The following is a 21761-nucleotide window of genomic DNA, read 5'->3' as shown; positions in this document are numbered from 1 at the left end:
ACCATCCAGCGTTTGTGATTTTCTATTCTAATTCAGCGGATTTGTATACAGGGCTAACTGCTTTATCGTGATAATTCTAGCCTTATTACCTCTCGGCGTCAAACACAATGCCCCCAAGACAACTTTATACTTCTGCAGTTGACAGCACTTAACCTTTGGCAGGTTTCGCCAGTAATACCTTTGTTGTGTTATCATTGTAAGGGTCGTTATCTTCCTCCTCTTTCTCTCCTCCCCTACCCTCCTCACCACCTCCTTGCAGGTCTGTCGCAAACACTGCCATCAACCCCTCCCTGAGTCACACCCTCAGAGAAGGTGATTGCACTAACCCACCTGCTGGCCGTGTGGAACAGAACATGTACACCACTCCCCTGTGGCCTACATTGCCATGTCATAATACTTCGTTATACAGTTACATGTGTAGTATTGGCAGTGACATCAGCAAATAAAGATGTCACCTGTGGGGTCAGGGAGGCACAAAGCCTCGGAGTCTCGCAGGACAAACTCGCCTTGGATCAGTTCCCTAGAGTTGAGTTTCTGAGGAGGTTGCAATGGGCTGGAGGTAAGAACACCCTACCTTGACCTCCGACACACTTACCTAAGTTTTTGGGTTTTCCCAGTGACTTGGCGAAACTTTGTTCTTTTTTGGACAGTTGTCATTGACAGGTAGGACTCCTCTGTCTCCTAATGTGATTTTTAATCATATAGCTTTGCTACAGAGTCCTTACGTTTACCAAATAGGTTTCTAAATTATTTTTTAACTCTAGTAGATGATAAGTTTGAGTTCTCAGCTTAGTTTTCACGTCCTCTTCAAGGTAAGTCAACGAATTATTTTTTAAATAGCAAGGTCATATCTAACATGACTTCTTTCAACATGAAGGTTTGGGTTTGACACTCTTGCCTCGTGCTGCGAGGTGCATAGGATTAATTCAGTGTTCTCTGAGTTTCTCGTCTATGATTAGTATTTATAAAATAAATGCAAATTGAAAAATATTGAAGAGTGGTGGACAGTTTTAACATTTGCTACTTGTCCGCTTTCGTCTTCTACCCGCTTACACACCTACAAACACCACAATACACATACTGGCACAGGCAACATGGACTCGTTATGCTATGACTTACACGCCTACAAACACCACAACACACATATAGTGGCACAGACAACAATATTGTACATGGACTCGTTATGCTGTGACTGACTCAGCCAATGGGAGGTCTGCAAACATATATTCATTATACCTATCCTGATTTCTTTCTGAGCAGGGTTATATCTGTAATCGTTTATTTTGAGAACGAAAAAAGGAGAATTCACTGAGATTTCGGAAAATAACATCTTCCGTTGAACTGTCTCCATTCCCTAAAATCATTTACACCCTACTAGTTCTTTAAAGACTGTCCTTCTGCAGACTAGTGAGATACAAAGGTTTCATCCAGCTTGCCATCAGAGTGAGTGGTGTCTGCTTGATTAGTAATACATTCCATATCACACTTTGTCGGGCTGACTACTATGCGTGAACATGAAATTCAGGGCTTCTGCTTACGCAAAAAATTGCGTACAGTACGCATTGAAAGTTCGGAGGACCCCTTCAATTTTCGTCAATGGGGTCCCATTGAAATTTGGGTGAAGAACAGGGACCCCTTAAAAATCTGAAGAAGGGGTCCCTGGGACCCCAAAGAATTAAGTCTTAGCAGAAGCCCTGTGAAAGCATAACATGAATATTGCAAAGTATAAAGAAACTTTCTTGTTAATTTTTTAAATACTGATACGTTTGGTTCGTTGGTTCATAAGACGCAGTAATGTCCCTAATCAGAAGAAATAATTCATCTCTGTTGACGAGATCAGGTTCATCCAGCATGGAGGTGCACAGACACCTGTGAAAATCTGTGAAACAATGTTTGAATATAGTTTACATCGTCAAAAACTGTTGTAGCTCAGACATCTGTGAGTTGATCAGGTGATTCCAGCCTCTTGCTGTGTCCTGGTGTTTAAAGGTGTGGATCTCGGGATCAGTCAGTTTTGCTAATTTAGGGTCTTTCTTCTGCATTTGAAAAATAGTATCAACTTGGATGGAGCTTTCAAGCTTACATTTTACTGTTTTAAGGAAATTATTCTGGTAAAAGTGGCTTTTTATCATGCAGTGTGCTCAGACATACTTGCTTGGCATTCAAAGATTATCTACTGTTGCATCGGCACACCGCAAATCTTCTAGTGATGTGTTGTGTAGTTGGGCTAGAGCCGCATGTGTACAGATAAGGTGACAAATACCTCGGCTATCAAGTTATCCGGTTAGATACTAGCCCAGCTGGGTATCATAGGCCATTTTCATGGAAACCTGGGCTACATCTCCTGTATTCCTTTCCCCAAACTCACGTGTCGTAAAAAGTGTTTCAGTAACCATCGACCACATCACTTCACCCTTTTTTCTCTAACTGTACAATGTGTGTGTTGCTTATTTAGTTATATGGATATTTATTTATATGCATATTTATTCATATACTTACATACTCTGATTTGCTTACATATAACTATATCCATGTGTATAAGTAATGTATGATACCAATAAAGAGGACATCTAAAGTGAAATGAAATATGTCTTCTTTTTTGTCATCGTCAGTTTTCATCATCAGTTTCGTCAGTTAGATGATTGTATGATTTGTTTCATGTTTTGGTAGATTGCTGTTTCTGAGGAAATCTTTCCCTCATGTGCAGTGGTAGAGAAACTTGTGTCATGGGTCCTTGTGAGCAAAGAGCTTCGTCGACAAAGTTCGTGTATTGCCTGGAGAAATGTTAGCAACCTCTCTCTCTCTACATATATATATATATAATAAATCATGAGTAACCATTAGTCTGACAACCATGAGTTCTACAAATGGAATGGTTCCTGCAATCATCAGTGAAGACTCCTCATCACTATCTGATCAATCGCAAGATGGGTCTTCGATGTCAGGGTCTTTGGAACCATCGTTAGAAACTGAGGGAGACATTCTCAGCAGGCAGCAAAACGTCCCACCGCTTGTGATTATCAATGAAAGTGACTCCACATCTTCATCTGATCCACTTCATCGGGGTAGAGAGAGGCCAGAGTCTTCGGCTTTATCGTCAGAAGCTAAAGACAGTACACAGAAAGACAATACCTTGCTTTTCACTGATAATGGAACCAGTGTAATTCCTTCACCCGCGAAGAAGAAAGCAAAGAGGGAAGAGAGTGATGATAAAAAATATAAAAGAAAGCCTGTGCCAAAGCGGAGTGAACGGAAACAAAAAGACGTCGGTGATAAAGGTAATTCCAATGAAAAGGACAAAGAGACAAGCACCGATGAGACGATTTATCCGAAGGACACGAGCTCCAGTAACCCCAGGTCAGTGGACGACTCGAACCCCTGCACATTACAACCTTCTTGTGGCAAAGTCTTGGGTCGCTACCTGCATGTCGACAGCTTGCAGGTATCAGATGGAGGCACAGGAATGTACCTGCTTGGATCCCTAGTGAGGGGCACAGGTTTGTAATCATCATTCTTTGTTGGTAACATGATTTGAAAACTGTCACCGTTTTATTTATTTTCGCCTGGAAAGCTATCTTATCGAATCTTTACTACTATTTTCAACCGATTGTCTGTATTTCTTTATTTCTAATTTTTATATTTATGTTTACAATTTTATTTCCCTTTTTGATTTCTCATCTTGTGTGTGTAGCTGAATACATAAAACTGCGCCAGTAATATCAACACTAATATTATGAGTGTGCACATGCGTACAGGAAGCGTGGACTATGGCGATATGAGCATACAGGAGATGGTCCATGGACTGACTCGCCCCGACTGGCACACACACCATGCTGCCCTCCGAGCATCGCTGCTCCTGGACAGACTTCCAACGGCCCTGAAGACACTAAACATGGCCGAGGCCGCTGAGTGTTTGATGGCCTGCGATCCAGATGTTCAAGATCGAGCTGTCTCTTGTCTGGAACACATACTTCTTGAAAACAGGTGGGGCATAGCAGTTTTTATTTCTATTCAACATTAGTACACTTTATTAAATTTATTACAAAGTCCTTGGCGAGATTAACATCAAATTCCAACACTATTTTTCAGACATGGAAATAAGTCCACAGAAAGCTTGATAAGGGTGATGAATACCACCACTTCAATCCTATTCTCTGACTGTGGCAACACTTCACATCTACTGCGCCTTGTCTACTTGTTTCTTCTAGCAGCATGCCAGCTTCTTCAAACATGTCGCCGCCTCTCCGATATCCAGCGAAGCATGACTTTAGTTAAAGAGAATTTTTCCAGTTCTGTGGAAGGCTTGGCGGGTAAGAATCTCCTGATTAACATCGTTTATACTTTATCAAAATGTGGTATTTGGGAGTGACTGGTACTTTTTTCAATACACCACAAGCGGCTAATATAACACGAACAGAATCATCGCCATAGGACGTCCAGCTCTTCAGAAATCTTGACCCGCTGTTGTGGTGTTGGACCTTCTGGCGGCCACTCCAGGCTCAGCAGCTGTATACTGCTAAAATAAAACACAAATTAAAATTTAAATTTAAGAAATAATTTTTAAAAATTATAAACAAAGATATTGCTTCACTAAACTATATAAAAACACATAAAACACATGTATGCGTGTCATTTCTTTGTACTTATTGTGGATTTTCCAGGTAGGAAAAAGCAGTCCAAAGAACTGGAGAGTGCCCAACACATATGTGAGGCCTTGATTGAAGCCGGAATATCCATGGATTCTCTCCAGAAGGAGCAATGGTTGTGTGTTGTGGAGGGCGATGCTTTTGCAACCTGCAAAGTCACAGACAAAGAACTGAAACAGTTCAGTCTCGCCAGTCTGTTTGTGCGCTTGTACTCGCGTGTCTTGGAGGTAACAGAAATAAATGTCAATACTATTATCTATCTTTTTTGTGGCCAAAATCTTTCTTCATGATGCTCAGTCAGTTATGTTGCACATTACTTACAAGTATTAACTTTTCTTTATTTGCAAATGATTCTAAACATAAATATGAAGACAACATTCTAACTTCTGCATTTGGTAGGAAATGCAGCAAATAAAATGTTGTTGCTTGTTTTCTGCTGAAGTTAATACTATTCATTAGTCGTTTTTGTATTTTTTATTATATATTATTATAAATTATTATATATTTATAGAGAGAGTACAAGGTGGAGAAATGTTTGGTGATATGATTTACACGTCAGTGATCATTGGTACTTCGTATCTATAGAGATTGTTAGATTAACAAAAACAGGAAAGTCAAGTTTGAAATTTACTTTACACACATGCGAATTTTGGCATACTTTTTTTAAAAAAAGAAGAAATGTTTCTTCCACATTTCACCCGTCTGATGTCTACTATTTCCAAAAAAAAAGTGAAATCAGAAGCTGCTGTAACGTCTGCTGCAGATGATCAAGCTGGGGTGGAGTCCCATGATTGCAAAGCTTGTCCAGGAAGTGAACAGTGTACACCGGGAAGTCTGCAGACGAAAAATGAAGGAACATATTCAGTTAATATTTGAGATATTCAGCCTACGGTGTCTGACATGGGTTCTGTCTACAAAACTTAATAAAGGTAAGAACAGTGCTTAATATTATTATCTACTATCTCCCAGAGGCCGTGGACAGCTAGATGGTCAAGTTCAGGTTTGTTTTAAACTATTTCAGTCATAAACTTTACATTTATTTTATATGTGGGGAACAAATAAGTCATTGTCACCCTTAGCCAGATACCACTTAAGAAATTAAAAACTGACTAGAGAAGTGTTATGTATGGTGCAAGGCGTTTAGTGATTAGGGTCAGCCAAAAGTGAATAGTTTTTCCTCTTTACGAAGCATTTTTTTAAATTAAATATTATAAAAAAAATTATTTGCAGATGTTGAGGAAGTTCAAGGGAGAACTTCAGATTCGCCCTCGAAGTTGGTTGCCCTTGTGAGACAAATAGTCTTTTACTCTCGCAGTAAGGACAAGCTAATGAGTGAGGTGCGAGGGCTATTATTTCATCCTTGTGTCAAAGTTCGTGAAGCCATGGTGGACTTAATGACTCAGTGCGACCAAGAACTGTCAGATGCTTTTCTCAAGTACATCGACACCAGGCTGCGGCTGGCAGGAATCCGAGTGTGTTGTGGCTTTGACCTCTCCTCGGACGACAAAATTAAACAGAGTCGGAAGAAAGATTGTGAGTGGCTCGACATGAAATGCTTGGGCAATTATGGAGAAAAACTCAAAGTAACTGTTCATGTTCCGAAGAAGTCCTGCTTGGGACGCAATGCTTTTTACAAGTGTAAAGAACAACATCAACGCAGCCGACAACACGAACAGAATCTTGACATGCTTCTAAATCTGAATCCGCATCCAAATATTATTTCTCTTCAGGCTTTTCAGTTTTCGTCATGGCCATATTTCTACATCACAGAGGATGCCAGCGAGCTCAGACTGCTCCACCTCCTTCTGGACAAAAGAAAGTTGCATCAATGGTTGCCTAGCAACATATTGTGCCAAGCTGCCCTCGATGTCGTTTCAGCATTAGACTTTCTCGATGGACATCGAACTATCTTGCGAGACATCACGACCTTCAACATGACATACCAAGTGCTGGAGGGGACGAACCAAAATGGAGGTGACATCACATCCATCAAAGTCAAGATAGCAGATCTGGGATTGGCGAAACAGTTATCGTGCTCGGAAAATAGTTACGAGAACCCGGATGTCGGAAGGAGTGAGTGTCGTCGTTCTTTTACTAGAAGTGTCAATGATGCTTGCGTTTGTGAAAATCTATCAATGAAATAGTGTTTCCTTTTGTTTGTTTTGCTGTTTTGTGATATTGTTGATAGTTAATTCAAGAGCAAAAGAACTGTACGTATTTTCAATTAAGAAGCTGAATTTTCAGACTATTTTGTCCTTGTGTTATCTGCTTCAGGCAGCCGTCTTACAAAGTTGAAAACGAGTTGAAAACTTTTCGTAATATCTTGTTGCAAGATGTCATTCTCTTAATTTTCTTAATGTATAAAAATAAGGAAAAGAACACTTGATACTGTAAAATAACAGAAGCTGAATATCTCTGTTTTTGTCCCTCTCACAGTCTTCGATGCAGGACCAGTTCCTACTCGGTGGACATCGGTGGAGGCCCTGTGCTATGGACAGTTCTCTTCAAAGTCAATGATTTATGCTTTGGGCTATGTGTTATACGAGCTGTTTACACATGGCTGTCAGCCCTTCTCTGAGATGCAAGGAAGATCTGTTGAAGACATTCTCACATTGGTAAGCCATGCACTAATGCGTTTGGCGTTTCCATATACACATAAATAAAATCTGTGTACATATATATATATTGTTCATAAAAAGATGTATGCATGCCTACACACTACATCTTTACTGAAGGGTAGTGATAGTTTTACCTGACACAATAGAGAAAAGCAGCTCAGGGGAGGGTACAGCAGTCTTCAGCCGACAGGGACTGTTACATGAACCTAAAGCCTGGACACTGGGGAAACACCCGTAATAGTGACTGCAGGGTAGTATATGTCTTGACTAAAGTAGTTGAGAAATCTTCGCCGACTAGGGAGTTCCAGATGGTTCGAAACATGACACACTTTAATAATATACCAATAATGACTTTTTCCACTTGAATTGTTGAGTAAATTTTAACAATACGGTACCGCATACAGATCTTTTTGACAGTATAACATTAATTTCTGTATGATTAGAACTTCATGTTATGTTATATGCGTATTATTTGGAAAGATTTATGAAAATTGCTTATTTGGTTACTACGAGGTGAGTTGAAACAAGAACTTTCAGTGTGGATTTACCCTATGGTTACAGGCGGTTATGGTACCAGGGTGCACTCCACCCTTCAAGTGGGCTTGCTTCCCTCCAGACATTTTCGACCTCATACGTAGCTGTACGGCACGTGCGACAGAAGAAAGACCATCCCTTCCTCAGATTAAACGCAAACTACACGAATTTTTGCAAGGTCCCACCTTCAGCGAAGCAAAAGGTAAGACTATTTGAGACATTAAAACAATAACAGCTGGAATCCTAAATATTCATTCAAAGATCACTTAAAATGGACATTTTTATTTTACTTAAGGGTTTTTTTTTTTGGTCTGACGAGTGTTTTCCGGTAAATAAGTATCGTATGCTTTTAGATGTACAATCATTGCATTAAAAAAATATAATGTTACAATTTTATTGTTTTCATAAGTTAGCTTTTCTCTGTTTTTCCATTTAGTTGAGGTTCCTAGCCCTACGAGAATGTGGAAAAGAGGCCAGGAATATCCTTTGTTGGACACAGAGCAGATCAAGAGAAACCACGTTCCAGAAAGAGTAAGACTGTCACTAACAGCTCGATGTATTCTGTCAAGAAGAATTCAGTTTCTGTTTGCATATGTTGTTTTAGTCTTTCCTTGTTCTTTTTACATCAAAGTCTTGGAACTAAAGGTAATATTTCAAAAATCTGTAGAATTTGTTTTGACATTTGGTTTTAAATATACATGTTTATCACCCCATAGCTATGCGAAAAAAACAACCAAAAAACAAAACAACCAAACAAACAACAAAAACCCACCAAAAGAGCTTACTGACATACACTGTAGTAGTCTTATATATTTGTTTTCTGTAAAACGAATGGGAGACAACTTTCTCACACTAAAACAACCTGCCATCGTCTATAATGTTTTCTGTCAGACTGAAGCTCCACAACAGGAAAGGAATGACTAATTTACACTTTTAGTAGTGTTGTGGAAAATTATTTGTTAGACATTTGAGCTTTCTGTGTACTCATATTTTTCATTAATTGCAGGGCATTCCAAAATTTATTAAAGATCTAGTAAATGGTAAGTAGGTTCTACCATGATCGAAACATTGAACAGAACAAATTCTTGGTTTGAAGTTTTAGAAATAGTTTCATGTATAAGGTAACTGTTCCTGGCGTGCAGGAACTTGTGTAGCCTTTGTTGCTACCCTCTGGCACAATCTCTAGAGATGCCATGTGTTAGAGGGGCATAGAAAGTGTGAGTGTATGAACATGACTATTGGGTAAGAAAAGGAATGGACACAGTCTGACTTTGGGTTTTTTTCTGCCAGGACAAACAAAATACAAGAACTTGATGCCCGACTACTGGGCATCACAGAAAAGCAACAAAGTGAATGAAGAGCTTTATTCATCAGATCCTATCACCATCAGGACACAAGAGGTGAGTGGATGTACCTCTAGCGGATATATTAAAATCACTATGAAATGTGACGAAAAGCTTTGCTTTCCATGAAATAGATTTTAATAGGCAACACTATTTGTTTTCTTACTTTATTCTAAATGACCATTTAGTCACGAAAATTACATAGATTGTCGCGTACCCCCCCCCCCCCCAGCGTCCACGTAGCACACTCAAGGCCACTCACACAGCAGGCCAAACACACTCAGTCACTCAGCCGGAGGCAGGATGCGACTTACTTCTCAACCCGTGCCAAGCGAAGACCATGACAAAGACGAAAAAGAACGACACAAATACGAAGTTTAATAAAAAAAAATATATATATATACCCAAAAACCCAAATACCTAATAAAATCATGGAAAAGAAAATACCGATGCGAGTACTCACAAAAAAAAAAACACACAAAAAAAACAAACCAACAACCCGGTACTGCACCCCCGCAAAGAAAATAAAAACAAAGCGCAAACGCGCACAAATTGTAACACAGCAGTAAAAAAAAACCCCAAAAAAACACCGCGCACCGCAGCCCAGTTCAGTCAGTTAAACGTAGTTTCCCCTGAGTCTTTAATTCTTAACACAGAACAGGGGCTTGAGGCGCTTAGTACACAGTCTCAGGAGCTGTTCACAGTACAGTTCCCTTTCTAAATGCAGGCGTAGAACCCGTAGACGTAGACGTAGACATCACAAATGAAGAAGTGCAGAATGGTTGATTATATCTCAGACGAATGCTCATCGAACAAAAAGGCGTGGAGACAGGACACAAGGCACGCACGCACAGCACGTATACACAGGAAGTACACAGTAAATACACACCAAGGGCGTGCACCCCGGACATACACAAAAAGCCTGAAATAAATAAAAGAACAACGGTCACTAAAAGGCTACCGGAAAAAATAACAAAACATCCCCCTCCATGACCCCCTTAAACCAAGACATGAAATAGCCCTAACTTACACACATACAAAAATAAACTCATAGGGAGTAAACACATACTCGCGTATCCTAATGCTCAGGCGTGTGCAACCTCTCATCCAAAAAGAAACATAACAATGGGGAAAATATGCACTCACCCACACGGCTTATGTTAATGACCGACGGTCAACCCGAGAAGAAACGGAAGCACACTCCCGTAGACACTGGATGTCACAGCCCAATGCTGTCATTCCGCCAGCCTCCGCACTTAAGTCCCGGTGGTCACTGCTGGCATCAACTCGCTAGTACAACCAGCTTCTCAGTGCCCACAAGCTTGGGTCAGTCGTGGCAGAGCATACAACCGGCACCTTGCCTCACAGCACAGACTCCAGCCGTCTTCTCAAAAAACTCTCCGCTCTACTCAGCGCCTTGGTAAAAAAAAACTCTCACCAGCAGCGACCAGCCCTCGAGCAGACCTCTCGAGACGTAGTAAGACTGTGACGTCAGCTGCTGCTATAGACAACGGGCGAAGGCCTTGACCTCTTCCCGCGAACCGGACAAAAATAGCCTGAAAACACACGTTAACCGTCGTCTGCTGTGAGCTACCTCTCCAATACAGGAGCGTCCCCCCGCGCTGAGAGAGATACAGACGTAGACGAAATCATGACACGCGACATAGATGAATTATGACTTTTTTGACCACATCACATTACATGTATTGAGAAATATCAGGTAATCGTGAGTGTCCTTAGGGTTAGAAGAGCAAAGAGTCGACTCATCATTAACGATCAACAGGTTCCCTCCTGACAGTCTGACATTTGTTAAGCGAATGCCTATAGTAATAGTGTGTTTATAAACTATTGTTACTAATCTTGTATTTAGGGTGGGTCGACAAGTGTGCAAGAAGTCCTGATGCCAGGTTTCGTGGAACATTTTCTACCAGTCTTACAAACGTCTGGCTTGGAAAGTGTCGTCTGCTGGACTTCACCCAGACTCCACATACAGTCTGACCACGCAGTTCAGGTATTCTTCTGGTTTTGTTTCTTAATTTCCACTCCACAAGATTTAGTATAAAACTCTTAGCAATTTCATCCACTGAGCTCAACAATTCGTTTTTCTTGAGACCTTATTGCTCAGTATATTTTGTCTAATTCTTGACTATTATATGAACATTTATTTACACTATTATTAAATAAACATTTTCCAAACATAATTATATATTTTCTTTCAACATGTCCAGTCAAAAAGCACTGGAATGAAAGATAATTTCAGGATAAGATCATCAGCAACTCATCTTATCAAATATTATTAGTGAATTTCAATGCAAGACCGAGATTCCACATCTCCATCTTCCATCAAAACCTGCTTTTTTATGTTGTAGTGATACAATATGTTTTGTAGGAGAGGCAGTACGAGTCTGCAGTGAAGCTGGCTGATGGTGCTCGCCTGCATCAACTCCCGCCCCCTGGTGATGGAGAGAAGGACATCAATGTTCACACGTGCCTGGCTGTCGCCCAGTGTGTCTGTCAGCTGCACCAAGAAAACTGGCTTTACAGAGACCTTAAGGCTTCAAATATTCTCATCACTCAAGAAACCGGCAAGGTACACCTTTCCCTCACAGTCCCTTTCATGAAGAGGGTTAGGAGAAACAGTTTCTGTTAAGAACAAGTCGTGTCTTTTCATAACTCAAACCGAATGATGAAAAAGCAAACATTTATACAAGGATGTAAACTTCTTTAAAAAAAAGTTATAAGATTCCATCATTTACTCTAAAAAGCTGATCCCATTCCTCTCTTCAAACATCATAGTAATGATCCAGAATTGTTCATTGCAATGTCTGAATGCTGACAATTTACAGGTCGAAAGCAAACAATGTTTGGAGCACATACTTTTTGAGTTCCTTTACAAATAACACATCATGTTGACAATTTATTGTTCGTGTCTGTTTATTGTATTCAACGTGTAGGTCATTCTCGCCAGAATCGGGCGGATGGTTCACTTGGGGGAAGGAGAGTTCATCAGAGAGCAGGAGATGGTCTTCACGGACAGCCTGCGTTGGTGTGTGTTTTGAGGCTTTCAGTGTTTATATTATTATTTGTAGACTCTCCCAGACAACACGACCCCAAATAGTTTATTGCTTACTAGAGTCTGAAGTTGACTTTTCTCACAAAGGGTTTTACTGCTTATTGAAGTAAAGATAATGACTAATTACAAAGAGCAACAAACTAAACACTGACTGATTAGATAGGAATCCCACGCAGGATATGAACACTATAGCAAGAATTATTCTCTTAAATTATGTAAATTGCCAGTAATGTGCAATAACGAAATCACGACACCAAAGAACAGTTATATTCTTCCTGCTTTCACAAGATTTTGTTTCTCCATGATGCGTTTCTTGTCACCAGGCTTTCTCCAGAAGCTTTGCACTTAAACATGTACACTAAGGAGAACGACATTTTCATGCTGGGCACCATCTTTTGGGAGATGTACAACATCCACCAGGTTTGCTCTAGAAACCCTGTGGCAACAGAAAAAGACTTGGTTCCCTTTCCTGATAAAACAAAGAAAGAGGTAAACATGATGGAATACCGTTTCTTGTGTGTTGTTGTGGGTAACTGGCTTTGTGGGCTTTTGGACATTGAGATATTTGATGTAAACCTGTTGATTTTATTATTTAATATTATTGCATATTCTTGAACAGATCTGTAGAACATCCTTAAACATTGATTTTATATATATATCTCACATATCATGGATCATAGATATATATTTCGGCATATGTCAGTAATTTAGCTCTAATATTTATTCATGTTTATGTTCAAAGGTGATGCAGTTAATACAAGAAGGGGTTCAGCTACCCAAAGTACCAGACATGCCTGAGTGGCTTTACGAACTTATCAATGACTGCAGGCACCCTGATAAAGAAAAAAGGCCCACAATATCTGTGGTCATCACTCGACTGACCCCGCAATGTCCACCGATGTCTGACGATGAGAAAATCATGTAATGTGTTTAAAAGACTCTTTATCTGGACGATTATTGTCACAAAATAAAAAGATTATATAGAAAACAGAATTTCTAAAATAATGTAAACTGTACGATTAACAAAAAAAAAAAAGGTAACGTAAATAGTCAAACTAAAATTAACATTTCTATGTGTATATATAGATTATTTAACAACCAAATAGATACATTTTTATCCAAGCTGGCTTACATGCATTACCAGCTAGTTCCTTAGAACATTAGTGCTGTCATTCAATGGTATAACTTTGATGCTCGTGAACAGATTAAAATGTATACTGTTTAAAAAAAATTCCTGTAAAATCATTATCAAGATATCCTTATAAACTTTATTCTCACATTTTTCAGGTTCTATAACTACGGTGTCACTGAAGCTCCTCCGTCCTCCTTTGGGAAACGTTTGGGTTCCTTCTGGCGACAGACACTGAGGCGCAAAACTGTGAAGAGAAGTGTTAGCAAGACACCTGACAATACTCATCATTCTTACCTCAATTATTCACGGAATGAATACGAAAATATTGATGGTTACTATTCTGGAGAGTCGGAGAGTGTGCAGACCTCAGCTAGAACTGAGAAAGACACCGACTTTGACCACATAGACGAGGATGTCGCCAATGAGAGGCATTTACATTTTCCTGCCTTCCTCAAAAGGAAACTCACAGAACACACGAAACCACTTCGTTCTCTTTGCAAGGCTTTCTTGACCAAAAGAAAAAGAAGGTTGAAGACTAAGGATGAAATCATCGAAGAGATAGACAAAGAGGAGGTCAAGCCACACGAATATGATGAACCAGAATCAATTGCATATTTTTCATCTGAGTATGACCCAAACAACTCAGTTCCGAAAACGCTTTCTATGAAGGACCAACATAAACCTTTGGCAAGCACAGTCAGAGAGGTTGTTTTCCGACAAAAAATGCCTGTGCCTCCTCTTCCATCCTCGGTCATCAAACATCGCAACAATGATGAACTGTCTGTTCCACCTACATCGCAATCTTTTTATAAGAACATTTTCAGTAACGGAAATTACACGAACTGCCTAATGCAATATTCTCAGCCATATGAAGTCAGACAGAACCATAAAGTGAGTTCTTGGGGAGATGAAGTATCTTCTCTGCATATCAAGCACAAGGGAGAAAGAAAACCTGAACCAGACGAACCTGAATATGAAGAGTGTGAGGTCAGTAACGGCAATATTTCACCTGTGTCACCTGGCGCCGCCTCTGATGACAGTCCTGGCGCTGCTGACGATGCGAAACAGCAGGAGGAGGTCACCAGGCGGCAGGTCACGTGTCCTGGAAGGAATTTCTATCTGACGCCTATTCCGGAAGTCCTGCTACACAACGAAGTTTCAATGACGCCCTCTCATTCGCCACCAGCCCACAATATCCCGAGTACAACAAACCTTGAACAAACCGAAACGGACACAGAATCTGAAAACTATATTGACTGCGCAAGTAAAAGACTGTAACCTTTGACCTGCATGTGTAGCAGAAAACAATGAACAAAGGTAGGAGAGGACTGTGCACTGAAGTAGAAGTGGGAGATGATGTCACTTCCTTGCAGGACATAACTACCACATTCAAAGTCTAGACTAAAAATAACCACGTGTCCACACCCAAAAAACCCTTAGATAATTCTACAGACCTTTTGTACAAGCTTGTGGAGAGTGCTTATGCAAGGGAGACGACAACACCGAGCACTGGTGTGGCAGTTGCCTTTCACGTATGAAGGTCATCTAGTGCAAAGAAACCGTTGTCACAGAGAGATACCATCCGAGGACATAATACACCTGGCCGGACAAGGAGACCATCGTCCCACAATTCTTCTCCTTAGAGTTAGTCACTGGTTACTAGGATGTGGTCTTCTGTTCGCGCTGGCTTATAGAGATTGGCTAAAAGATGCTAGTGGTGTGTAAATATAATGTGTAGGTAAAGGAACAACTACTTCTCGAGCTTCTCGAAACATCTTCAGTTAGAACAAAGCCCTTGGTCAGCAGTTCTTCAGCAGGTGGACACAGCAACGTAAATGAATAATAATAATAAAAGGGCAAGGGACAGTACTCTATCCTGCTGTCCTTTGCTTCTGCCCTCACTATACACCCGGTACTTTCCCTGGAACTGAAGGCTGCACCCTTCCTGCTCCCCGTGTTCAGCATGCAGACAGAAAAGAAGGTTTATGGGACTAGATAACGGGACATCAGCTCGTACACTCTGTTCCTGTCTATTTGTGCTGTAGACTGTTGTAGACTGACTGAAGTTTGATAAAATAACAACCATCCGCTCCACTGTTATAAAAGCTGATGGTAGTCTAAAGACCTGACAATCTGTTACAGGACTTACTTTTTCAAGTGTTGAGGGCTTGAGGCAGTAGGGTAATAATTTTATTCTTGCCTGTTCTATTGAAACTAGTGCATGCCGAACCTTTAGGTTTTCTACACATGCGCACAACAAAGGCACAACAGGCTGGGGCTGTGATCACATCGCCAAGTGTATGGCAGAGCGATAAGGCCATCAACATTTATGTGCACCCACCGGCTGGTGGTGGTCGTGTATGTGGTGGTGGTAGTGGTAGTCGTAGGGGGATACTTTACTGCTGACTACAATGTCTTATATCCCAGGTATGCTCGAGGTTATGTCTGAAAGGCCCCCGACTTTTACAAGCTGTAGCTATGACTAGGTGAACCGTTTACATTTATGGATCCTACTGGAAGGTCTTGGGAATGTTTAACATTTTGAAACTATCTGCTAAATCAGAAAAGCCCATTTATATATAATAATAATAATAATAATAATAATAATAATAATAATAATACTTAATGTAAATGTTTTATGCACACATATGAAGCCATTCGAACCTGTTTACATTTGATTCCTAACAAAAGTATTACTATGAATAATTTTATACAACAATCTAACTTGTCTAGAGGACTATCTGCTCGAGCTTGTGAATCGTCAAAGATATTATATGGGAATGACAATATTATTTTCTTCCGAGTGGATATTTATCAACTGTCGAATATTTTGTTTCACTAGAAAGTCGTTAAATTCTCGTCCTCCTAGTTGTTTTTATTATCTGTAGATACTATCATTTATTAATATCATGGAGGAAGAGGGGATCTTCATAACCTGCTGAGGGACTCTGTGTAAGTGCGTACGTGCGTGTGTGCCAATGTTTAGAGATATAATGTCTAGTGCAAGCAGGTTCAATGTCGCCATAATAACTAGATTGTTTAGCCTCTGAAGTGGCAATAAAAAGAATATTTCCAGGCCGCGGTGTTTCTAACAAATAAATTGTTTTCGAACAAGCAATTGTGTCAAGGCAGTATGGGGTACTTGATGTGAGTGGCTTGGGGAGGGCAACAGGAAATGACTTGCCAGCACCAGGGTTCGAGTCCGTGGGATTAACCCTAATCTCTGTAAGCTGCTGAACACCGAACAAGGTCGTTGTACGAGGACCAGTCTGCAGGTTCACAGTCGAAATGTAACAAATATTTTAAGATGACTTCTTTATTTACTTTCTTTCTATTTGCAGTCTCGGGTTGCTAACACACAACTGTATTTTATATCCCACTTAAATATGTCATGCTAAGATTTGTCTTGGTCTCTCAGGTCTGCAATGGCCAGTGGAAGTTATTTATTTAATAATTTCTTTATTTCAAGTAATATTCCTTGCCAAGAATGTGGTCCATTGTCCAGTTACAGAAAATAACTGCTCATAAAAGGTACAAATATTGTTAACTTATTAATGTCATATTTCTTGTTTCTTTGTGTGAATGGTATAATAATGTTTAAGAAACTTTTTGCGAAGCAAGCCATTTTATTATTTCTTTAGTCTCCCAGTCTTGATTGTATCTGAAGACTATGTAAGAGTGCGTGTGTGCCCTTAACACTGCGTATGTATACGTGTTTGTCCATGAACCGTGGATACCGACATGGCAAAGAGAGAGAGAAGGTGTGTGTCTGTAATGTGTTTGTCCAAGAAAAAATCATTCACAGTGAAGACGTGAACAAGTCCTACTAAGCTGTGAACAGCCTTCACACAAGGGATCAATCACACAATTGTACCAGGTTCACCATATACAGTGTTTGTCCTTCTAGTTCTTCTGTTCGTTGTCATGCAGGTTTGGGGAGAGGGAGCTAAGGTTGAAAGGATTCTCTCTGTGTAAAGAACCACAGGATTCAATGAGGTCGTCAGTCATACCTCAGCAATGGCTGACCCACTTCTCGTCCCTTTCTTAACACGAATACCCGCGCCTGTCCTGTTTCTGTCGTCATAGTATTCTGCATGATCTAACATTTTGCCTTCACAATGCATTCCTTCCTTTTTAAATTTAGTTTTGCAAGCCCACGCATGTTGACACGGGCAGGCCTTAACGTAGCTCCCGAGAAACGACATCCGGGTCTTTTTCGCGCCCTCCTATTACGAAAGAATACCTGGAGTCGTTTTCTGGGTTACATGCTTTTCACTGGAAGAATCAAAGCTGCCGTGTACCAAGGTTATCAAAGGACAAGACACGTACAAACCTGTACTTTCTGTGGCCGCCTTTTAAACAAGAAACCAGTCATTCCAACAGGAATTCATTACCCAATCCTCGGAGCACTTGTCACGCAGGTTACTGTCAACCGCTAGAAGCGGTTAGATTCTCCCTACCTGTTGAGAAGAGTCTTTAAATTTTCAGATTTTTGTTTTTTTACTCTGGAAGTGCATTCATGAGATGAAACAATGCCTGTTTAGTTCGTAAATGCACGAGAACTATATTCGCTTGGTTACCCTACTTGTAAGCCCCTGTACAGTAAATTGTATAAATACGCCGATAGTTTTTTTCTGCTTAGGGGTCATCGTTAACAATTTTCTACACTACAGTTTAAAAATGGTCTTTAATATTATCTTTACGCTTGCAAGGAAGAGTATTGAAAAAGATCGTAAAGATATTTCAGTGCAAAGTGCTTTCAGACCTCGTTTAGTCCAAGACAGGACTTTAAGTTGCCAACAGACAAAGAAAAAAGATTTCATACAAATCGTGTTTGAGATAAGGACCTGGTTTCATATAGTGGAGCAGAGATGTTAAGATTTCTCTCCAAAATTAAATTGTAGATGTCCACAAGGGCTGCAAGACCAGGTAGAGTTTCATGATCTGGCTTTCCGTGTCAGCAATATTCGTCTCGGCATTCGAAAGTTAAACAGTGGAGATAGCAGTCAAAGACACTGTTAGTAAACCTGATAAGGAAGAATGCAATAAATTCTTTCTATGGTTGAGATCTTTTAAGAAATATAGTTCTTCAAAAAAAGTGTGAATGTTACAGCTCATGTTACTGCTTGTTTTTATACGAGAAAATGGACGACTTATAAGTCTAAACAAATCTTGTCTAGAACCCCACACATCCAAAGAACTAAGGCAGTTGATTCTTTGCTGCTGATAAGACAATGGACTATCTCTTACTGAATTTGGAAATAATGCAAGTTTTAAGGCTGTGTACCATATATTGTTTGTGCGTGGGCAGGAAACAGTTTACAGTTTTTCAGGAATCACAAAAGTTATACCCACCCTTGTCCCCCTACCACCAACCTCGAGATTACACGGATCTTCTCGTGCAGACAGACGGTTGTGTCCAAAACAAAACTCTTGTTGTGGAAACGGCGCAGGATATCTGTAGCTGAGGTGAAAGCTGTCATTACTTCCCTCACAAATCTCTGAAGCATGACAATCAGACAGTGAACAGTCCGAGTGCTTGTCTAGGAGACAGGACACCCGTGTAATAGTTGCCTTGTCAACTTGTTCAGTTCTCACAGGGACATATTGGTGTCTGACGTTATGTGTATAATTTTTGTCTAGCAGGACTAGGACAAGAGATAGAAGATAGTAGAAAGGTAATTTGGCAGTGTTGCCATAGTTACTGCTATCGTACCTGTCAGAGAAAGGGTTTGGCAGGAGTCCGTGCAACCGCAACCATGAGCGTAAAAGAAACTTTTCTTACAGCCTCCCTGATGACAAAGTTGGCTCTGATTATAATAAGTGTCAGCAACTTTCTCAACTGGATCGCCTTCACCACCACGTCTTGGTACGTTACTCCGACGAAGTGGTGGGGAATATGGCGACAATGTGACTTCGGCTCATGTTACCTTCTCGATGGAGTTATTTCAGGTATTCTTTTATCTCTTTCTCTCTATCGGGTTGTGCGTGTGGTGTGTTTGTACGTGGTGTGCGAGTGTGTGCATATTACTGTTTCTGAGAGAAACCCATGTCTGCTTATTTGTTCCTACAGAATCATCAGCCTGCACTAAAGGGCAGATAGGTTAAACAAGAGAAAAGAAAGGAAGTAGTTCATATAAGCATAAGGACATGCTAGACTGAGTGGATTATTAAAGAAGTTAATTAAAAAGCAATTCCAATGGAATGGCTTCATGATCTCATCCTTAAAGTCTTCTTTATGATGGCAATATCAGTTATTCCACAAATATGAACTTCATTTCAAATATTTATAGTCAATGGTTCATCAAGAAATAAACTCGTCGTCCATATTCATAACAGAAATAAACTTCGCATTTAAACATCTCCTTTAAATTCAATAAAGTCAATACCTACGGGCACTCGTGTGAGTGTGTGTGTGTGAGAGAGTGAGAGAGAGAAAGAGCGAAAGAAAAAGACAGACAATGAAAATGTGAAAATTTTTAGTTGTTTGTTATGAATGAATGTGCATTGGATAACTGATTTTTACAACTGTTTGTTGATCGTGTTAGAACAGAACTGCTCATTGTGTCCAACTATATTATATCTGCTTTAGTTGCAGGCCAAGGATGTTAATCTAAGAGTAGTTAAAGATAAAGCTGGGTGGTTTCAAGACCGATTTTTTCCTTGCCCAACCTTTGCTGATCACAAATCCTTGGATGTACCTGCAATTCCTCCTTTACACACCTTCATTCCTCAATTGTTATAACACCTGCCTTAGTCCAAGAATATTTTCTGAGGTCACATTGCATCTTTTGCCACCTGCTTAATTTTCTGCATGGAATTCTTCATGTAAGAGGTTATGTATGTGTTTCTGTAACATTTTGTTTTACAGTTTTGTTTGATAAATATTTCAACATATAAAGATTTTATATTTTCTTAGACTGGCACGGGACTTTCCAGGCCTTTGCTATTCTTGGCTTCATGGGAATAAACATCGCCATGGTCCTTATCATCCTCTTCCTTTTTGTCAACGCCTGTAAGAGCAACGGCGAGGTCAAGATGGCGGCCATCGGGATCTGCTTCGTGACAGGTGAAATGAGATAAGAGAAGTGGGACGAGTGACATCTAATGGTTTAGTGCTTCCTCTGAAACACAAAATAGGGTTCAGCTTGAGCTATGAGACAGGACTACTAAGCTGTAAGCCTACATCACAAGGCTAGAGTAGGGTTACTTTGGGCTCTAGCCCTATAATAATGTATGTAATTAGGCTCATACAGATGCTGACTATAAGAAAAAAAATGTACACATACACAGTTACACTCACCATTGTTAACATTCACACACAGTGGGTAGATGTAGGTATTTTTCATTGCTTGCCTCATATTTTCTGTGCAGCTCTCTGTTATCTCATCGCTGTGATTATCTACGGGGCTGAAAAGTCACCTACTGGCTCCGTGTCCTACTCCTCCTTCTACTCCCTGGGCTACTACTTGGGCTACTCCTACGGCCTCGCCATCGTCGCCTTCATCCTGGAAGCCGTCACCGGCGTCCTTCTCCTGCTTGACGGCAAAGCCTTGAGCGTCACCACGTCACCGGCATAACATGACAGTGTAGTGTGTACGTCACGTGACGTACAGAATGGTGGTGGTGACCCACAGCACAGTAGGACACTTTCTAACACACACGCACGCACACACACAGTCTCTCTCGTACAACACTCTCTCATGTATACACACACACTCTCTCTCTTACACAAACACGCTCTCACACACAATCTTTCTCGTACACACACGTTCACACTCGCACACACACACACACGCGCGCAAACAAACGCATATTTTAAACTGTGTTAAAACAATGATCCTACTAAGCAAGTAGGAACGTTTACTCATACGATTCATTTTGCTGTAGTATCTTTCCTCGTGAACACACGCAGACAGAAGCTTTTATTAAGTTTTCTGTTTTATATTCCGCCAGAGGATTTGTTACAAAGATATTGTGTATTTTTATAGGCTGTATATTCAGAAGTAAGCTGGTCTCAGTTATTTTTTAATTTTTCCGTCCACATTAAAAATGTTTCTTATTCACTCACTCAGTTATTTTTATTAGGACTTATACAAACGTTTTATTTTCTAGTGTTTTTAATCACATTTTAATAAAGATTGTTTTGTTACTCACTGTGTCTTAATAGAATTATGTGCACAGCATCCACACGTATTTCCTTTCCATTCGTATTAATTATTTACAAAGAAATCTTTGAAAAGGGTTGTCTTGTGGTGATTATAACAAGATGTGAAATAATTTTAAAATAATAGTTTCCAGACTTTGGCACCTTGCTTTTCTATTTATCTATCGTTCTCCAAATGAGACAACAATTATAATAAAAGTGACTACTAGACATTTTAAAACAGCGTAATTTAAACAACTTTTAAAGTA

General features: G+C 40.1%; 2 protein-coding genes and 1 long non-coding RNA gene across 6 annotated transcripts; 2 read left to right on the top strand and 1 right to left on the bottom strand.

Annotated features, from left to right (window-relative positions):
- Nucleotides 1-349: 349 nt before the first annotated feature.
- Nucleotides 350-16928, top strand: LOC112553212. 4 transcript variants are annotated; one of them, XM_025220294.1, is made up of 18 exons: nucleotides 350-559; nucleotides 2708-3497; nucleotides 3756-3984; nucleotides 4090-4310; nucleotides 4662-4873; nucleotides 5410-5575; nucleotides 5877-6719; nucleotides 7083-7261; nucleotides 7826-8000; nucleotides 8235-8329; nucleotides 8805-8838; nucleotides 9089-9198; nucleotides 11012-11152; nucleotides 11531-11731; nucleotides 12096-12187; nucleotides 12538-12703; nucleotides 12957-13135; nucleotides 13502-16928. In XM_025220294.1, exons 2-18 carry the CDS (start codon nucleotides 2855-2857, stop codon nucleotides 14622-14624), a joined length of 4809 nt encoding a protein of 1602 aa, XP_025076079.1. In that variant the 5' UTR covers nucleotides 350-559; nucleotides 2708-2854; the 3' UTR covers nucleotides 14625-16928. The 4 variants fall into 4 exon arrangements, with proteins under 4 accessions (XP_025076079.1, XP_025076077.1, XP_025076078.1 ...); XM_025220292.1 differs by having other exon boundaries at nucleotides 539-663; nucleotides 2671-3497; XM_025220293.1 differs by lacking the exon at nucleotides 350-559 and adding an exon at nucleotides 668-812 and having other exon boundaries at nucleotides 2671-3497.
- Nucleotides 4304-11003, bottom strand: LOC112553213. Its single transcript, XR_003096983.1, has 4 exons — nucleotides 10288-11003; nucleotides 5305-5480; nucleotides 4644-4794; nucleotides 4304-4516 (listed from the first exon to the last, which is right to left on the bottom strand). It is a non-coding gene; the product is annotated as an uncharacterized LOC112553213 (long non-coding RNA).
- Nucleotides 16929-18665: 1737 nt separating the features above from the next.
- LOC112553353 lies at nucleotides 18666-21502 on the top strand. Its single transcript, XM_025220512.1, has 3 exons — nucleotides 18666-19298; nucleotides 20266-20415; nucleotides 20721-21502. Exons 1-3 carry the CDS (start codon nucleotides 19106-19108, stop codon nucleotides 20924-20926), a joined length of 549 nt encoding a protein of 182 aa, XP_025076297.1. The 5' UTR covers nucleotides 18666-19105; the 3' UTR covers nucleotides 20927-21502.
- The last annotated feature ends 259 nt before the right edge of the window (nucleotides 21503-21761 follow it).

This window comes from Pomacea canaliculata, linkage group LG12 (assembly GCF_003073045.1).
Source record: "Pomacea canaliculata isolate SZHN2017 linkage group LG12, ASM307304v1, whole genome shotgun sequence".
NCBI lineage: Eukaryota > Metazoa > Mollusca > Gastropoda > Architaenioglossa > Ampullariidae > Pomacea > Pomacea canaliculata.
The sequence above is the reverse complement of the archived record's forward strand: the minus strand, read 5'-3'. Positions and strand labels throughout refer to the sequence as shown.

Excerpts from the sequence above, each read along its gene's own strand:
- LOC112553212 (XM_025220294.1), top strand. The coding sequence starts at position 2,855 with ATGAGTTCTACAAATGGAATGGTTCCTGCAATCATCAGTGAAGACTCC. Across the intron at positions 4,311-4,661 it reads TTCTGTGGAAGGCTTGGCGG|GTAGGAAAAAGCAGTCCAAA; the intron begins GTAAGAATCTCC and ends TGGATTTTCCAG. Across the intron at positions 4,874-5,409 it reads TGTACTCGCGTGTCTTGGAG|ATGATCAAGCTGGGGTGGAG; the intron begins GTAACAGAAATA and ends CGTCTGCTGCAG.
- LOC112553353 (XM_025220512.1), top strand. The coding sequence starts at position 19,106 with ATGAGCGTAAAAGAAACTTTTCTTACAGCCTCCCTGATGACAAAGTTG. Across the intron at positions 19,299-20,265 it reads TCTCGATGGAGTTATTTCAG|ACTGGCACGGGACTTTCCAG; the intron begins GTATTCTTTTAT and ends ATATTTTCTTAG. Across the intron at positions 20,416-20,720 it reads CGGGATCTGCTTCGTGACAG|CTCTCTGTTATCTCATCGCT; the intron begins GTGAAATGAGAT and ends TTTTCTGTGCAG.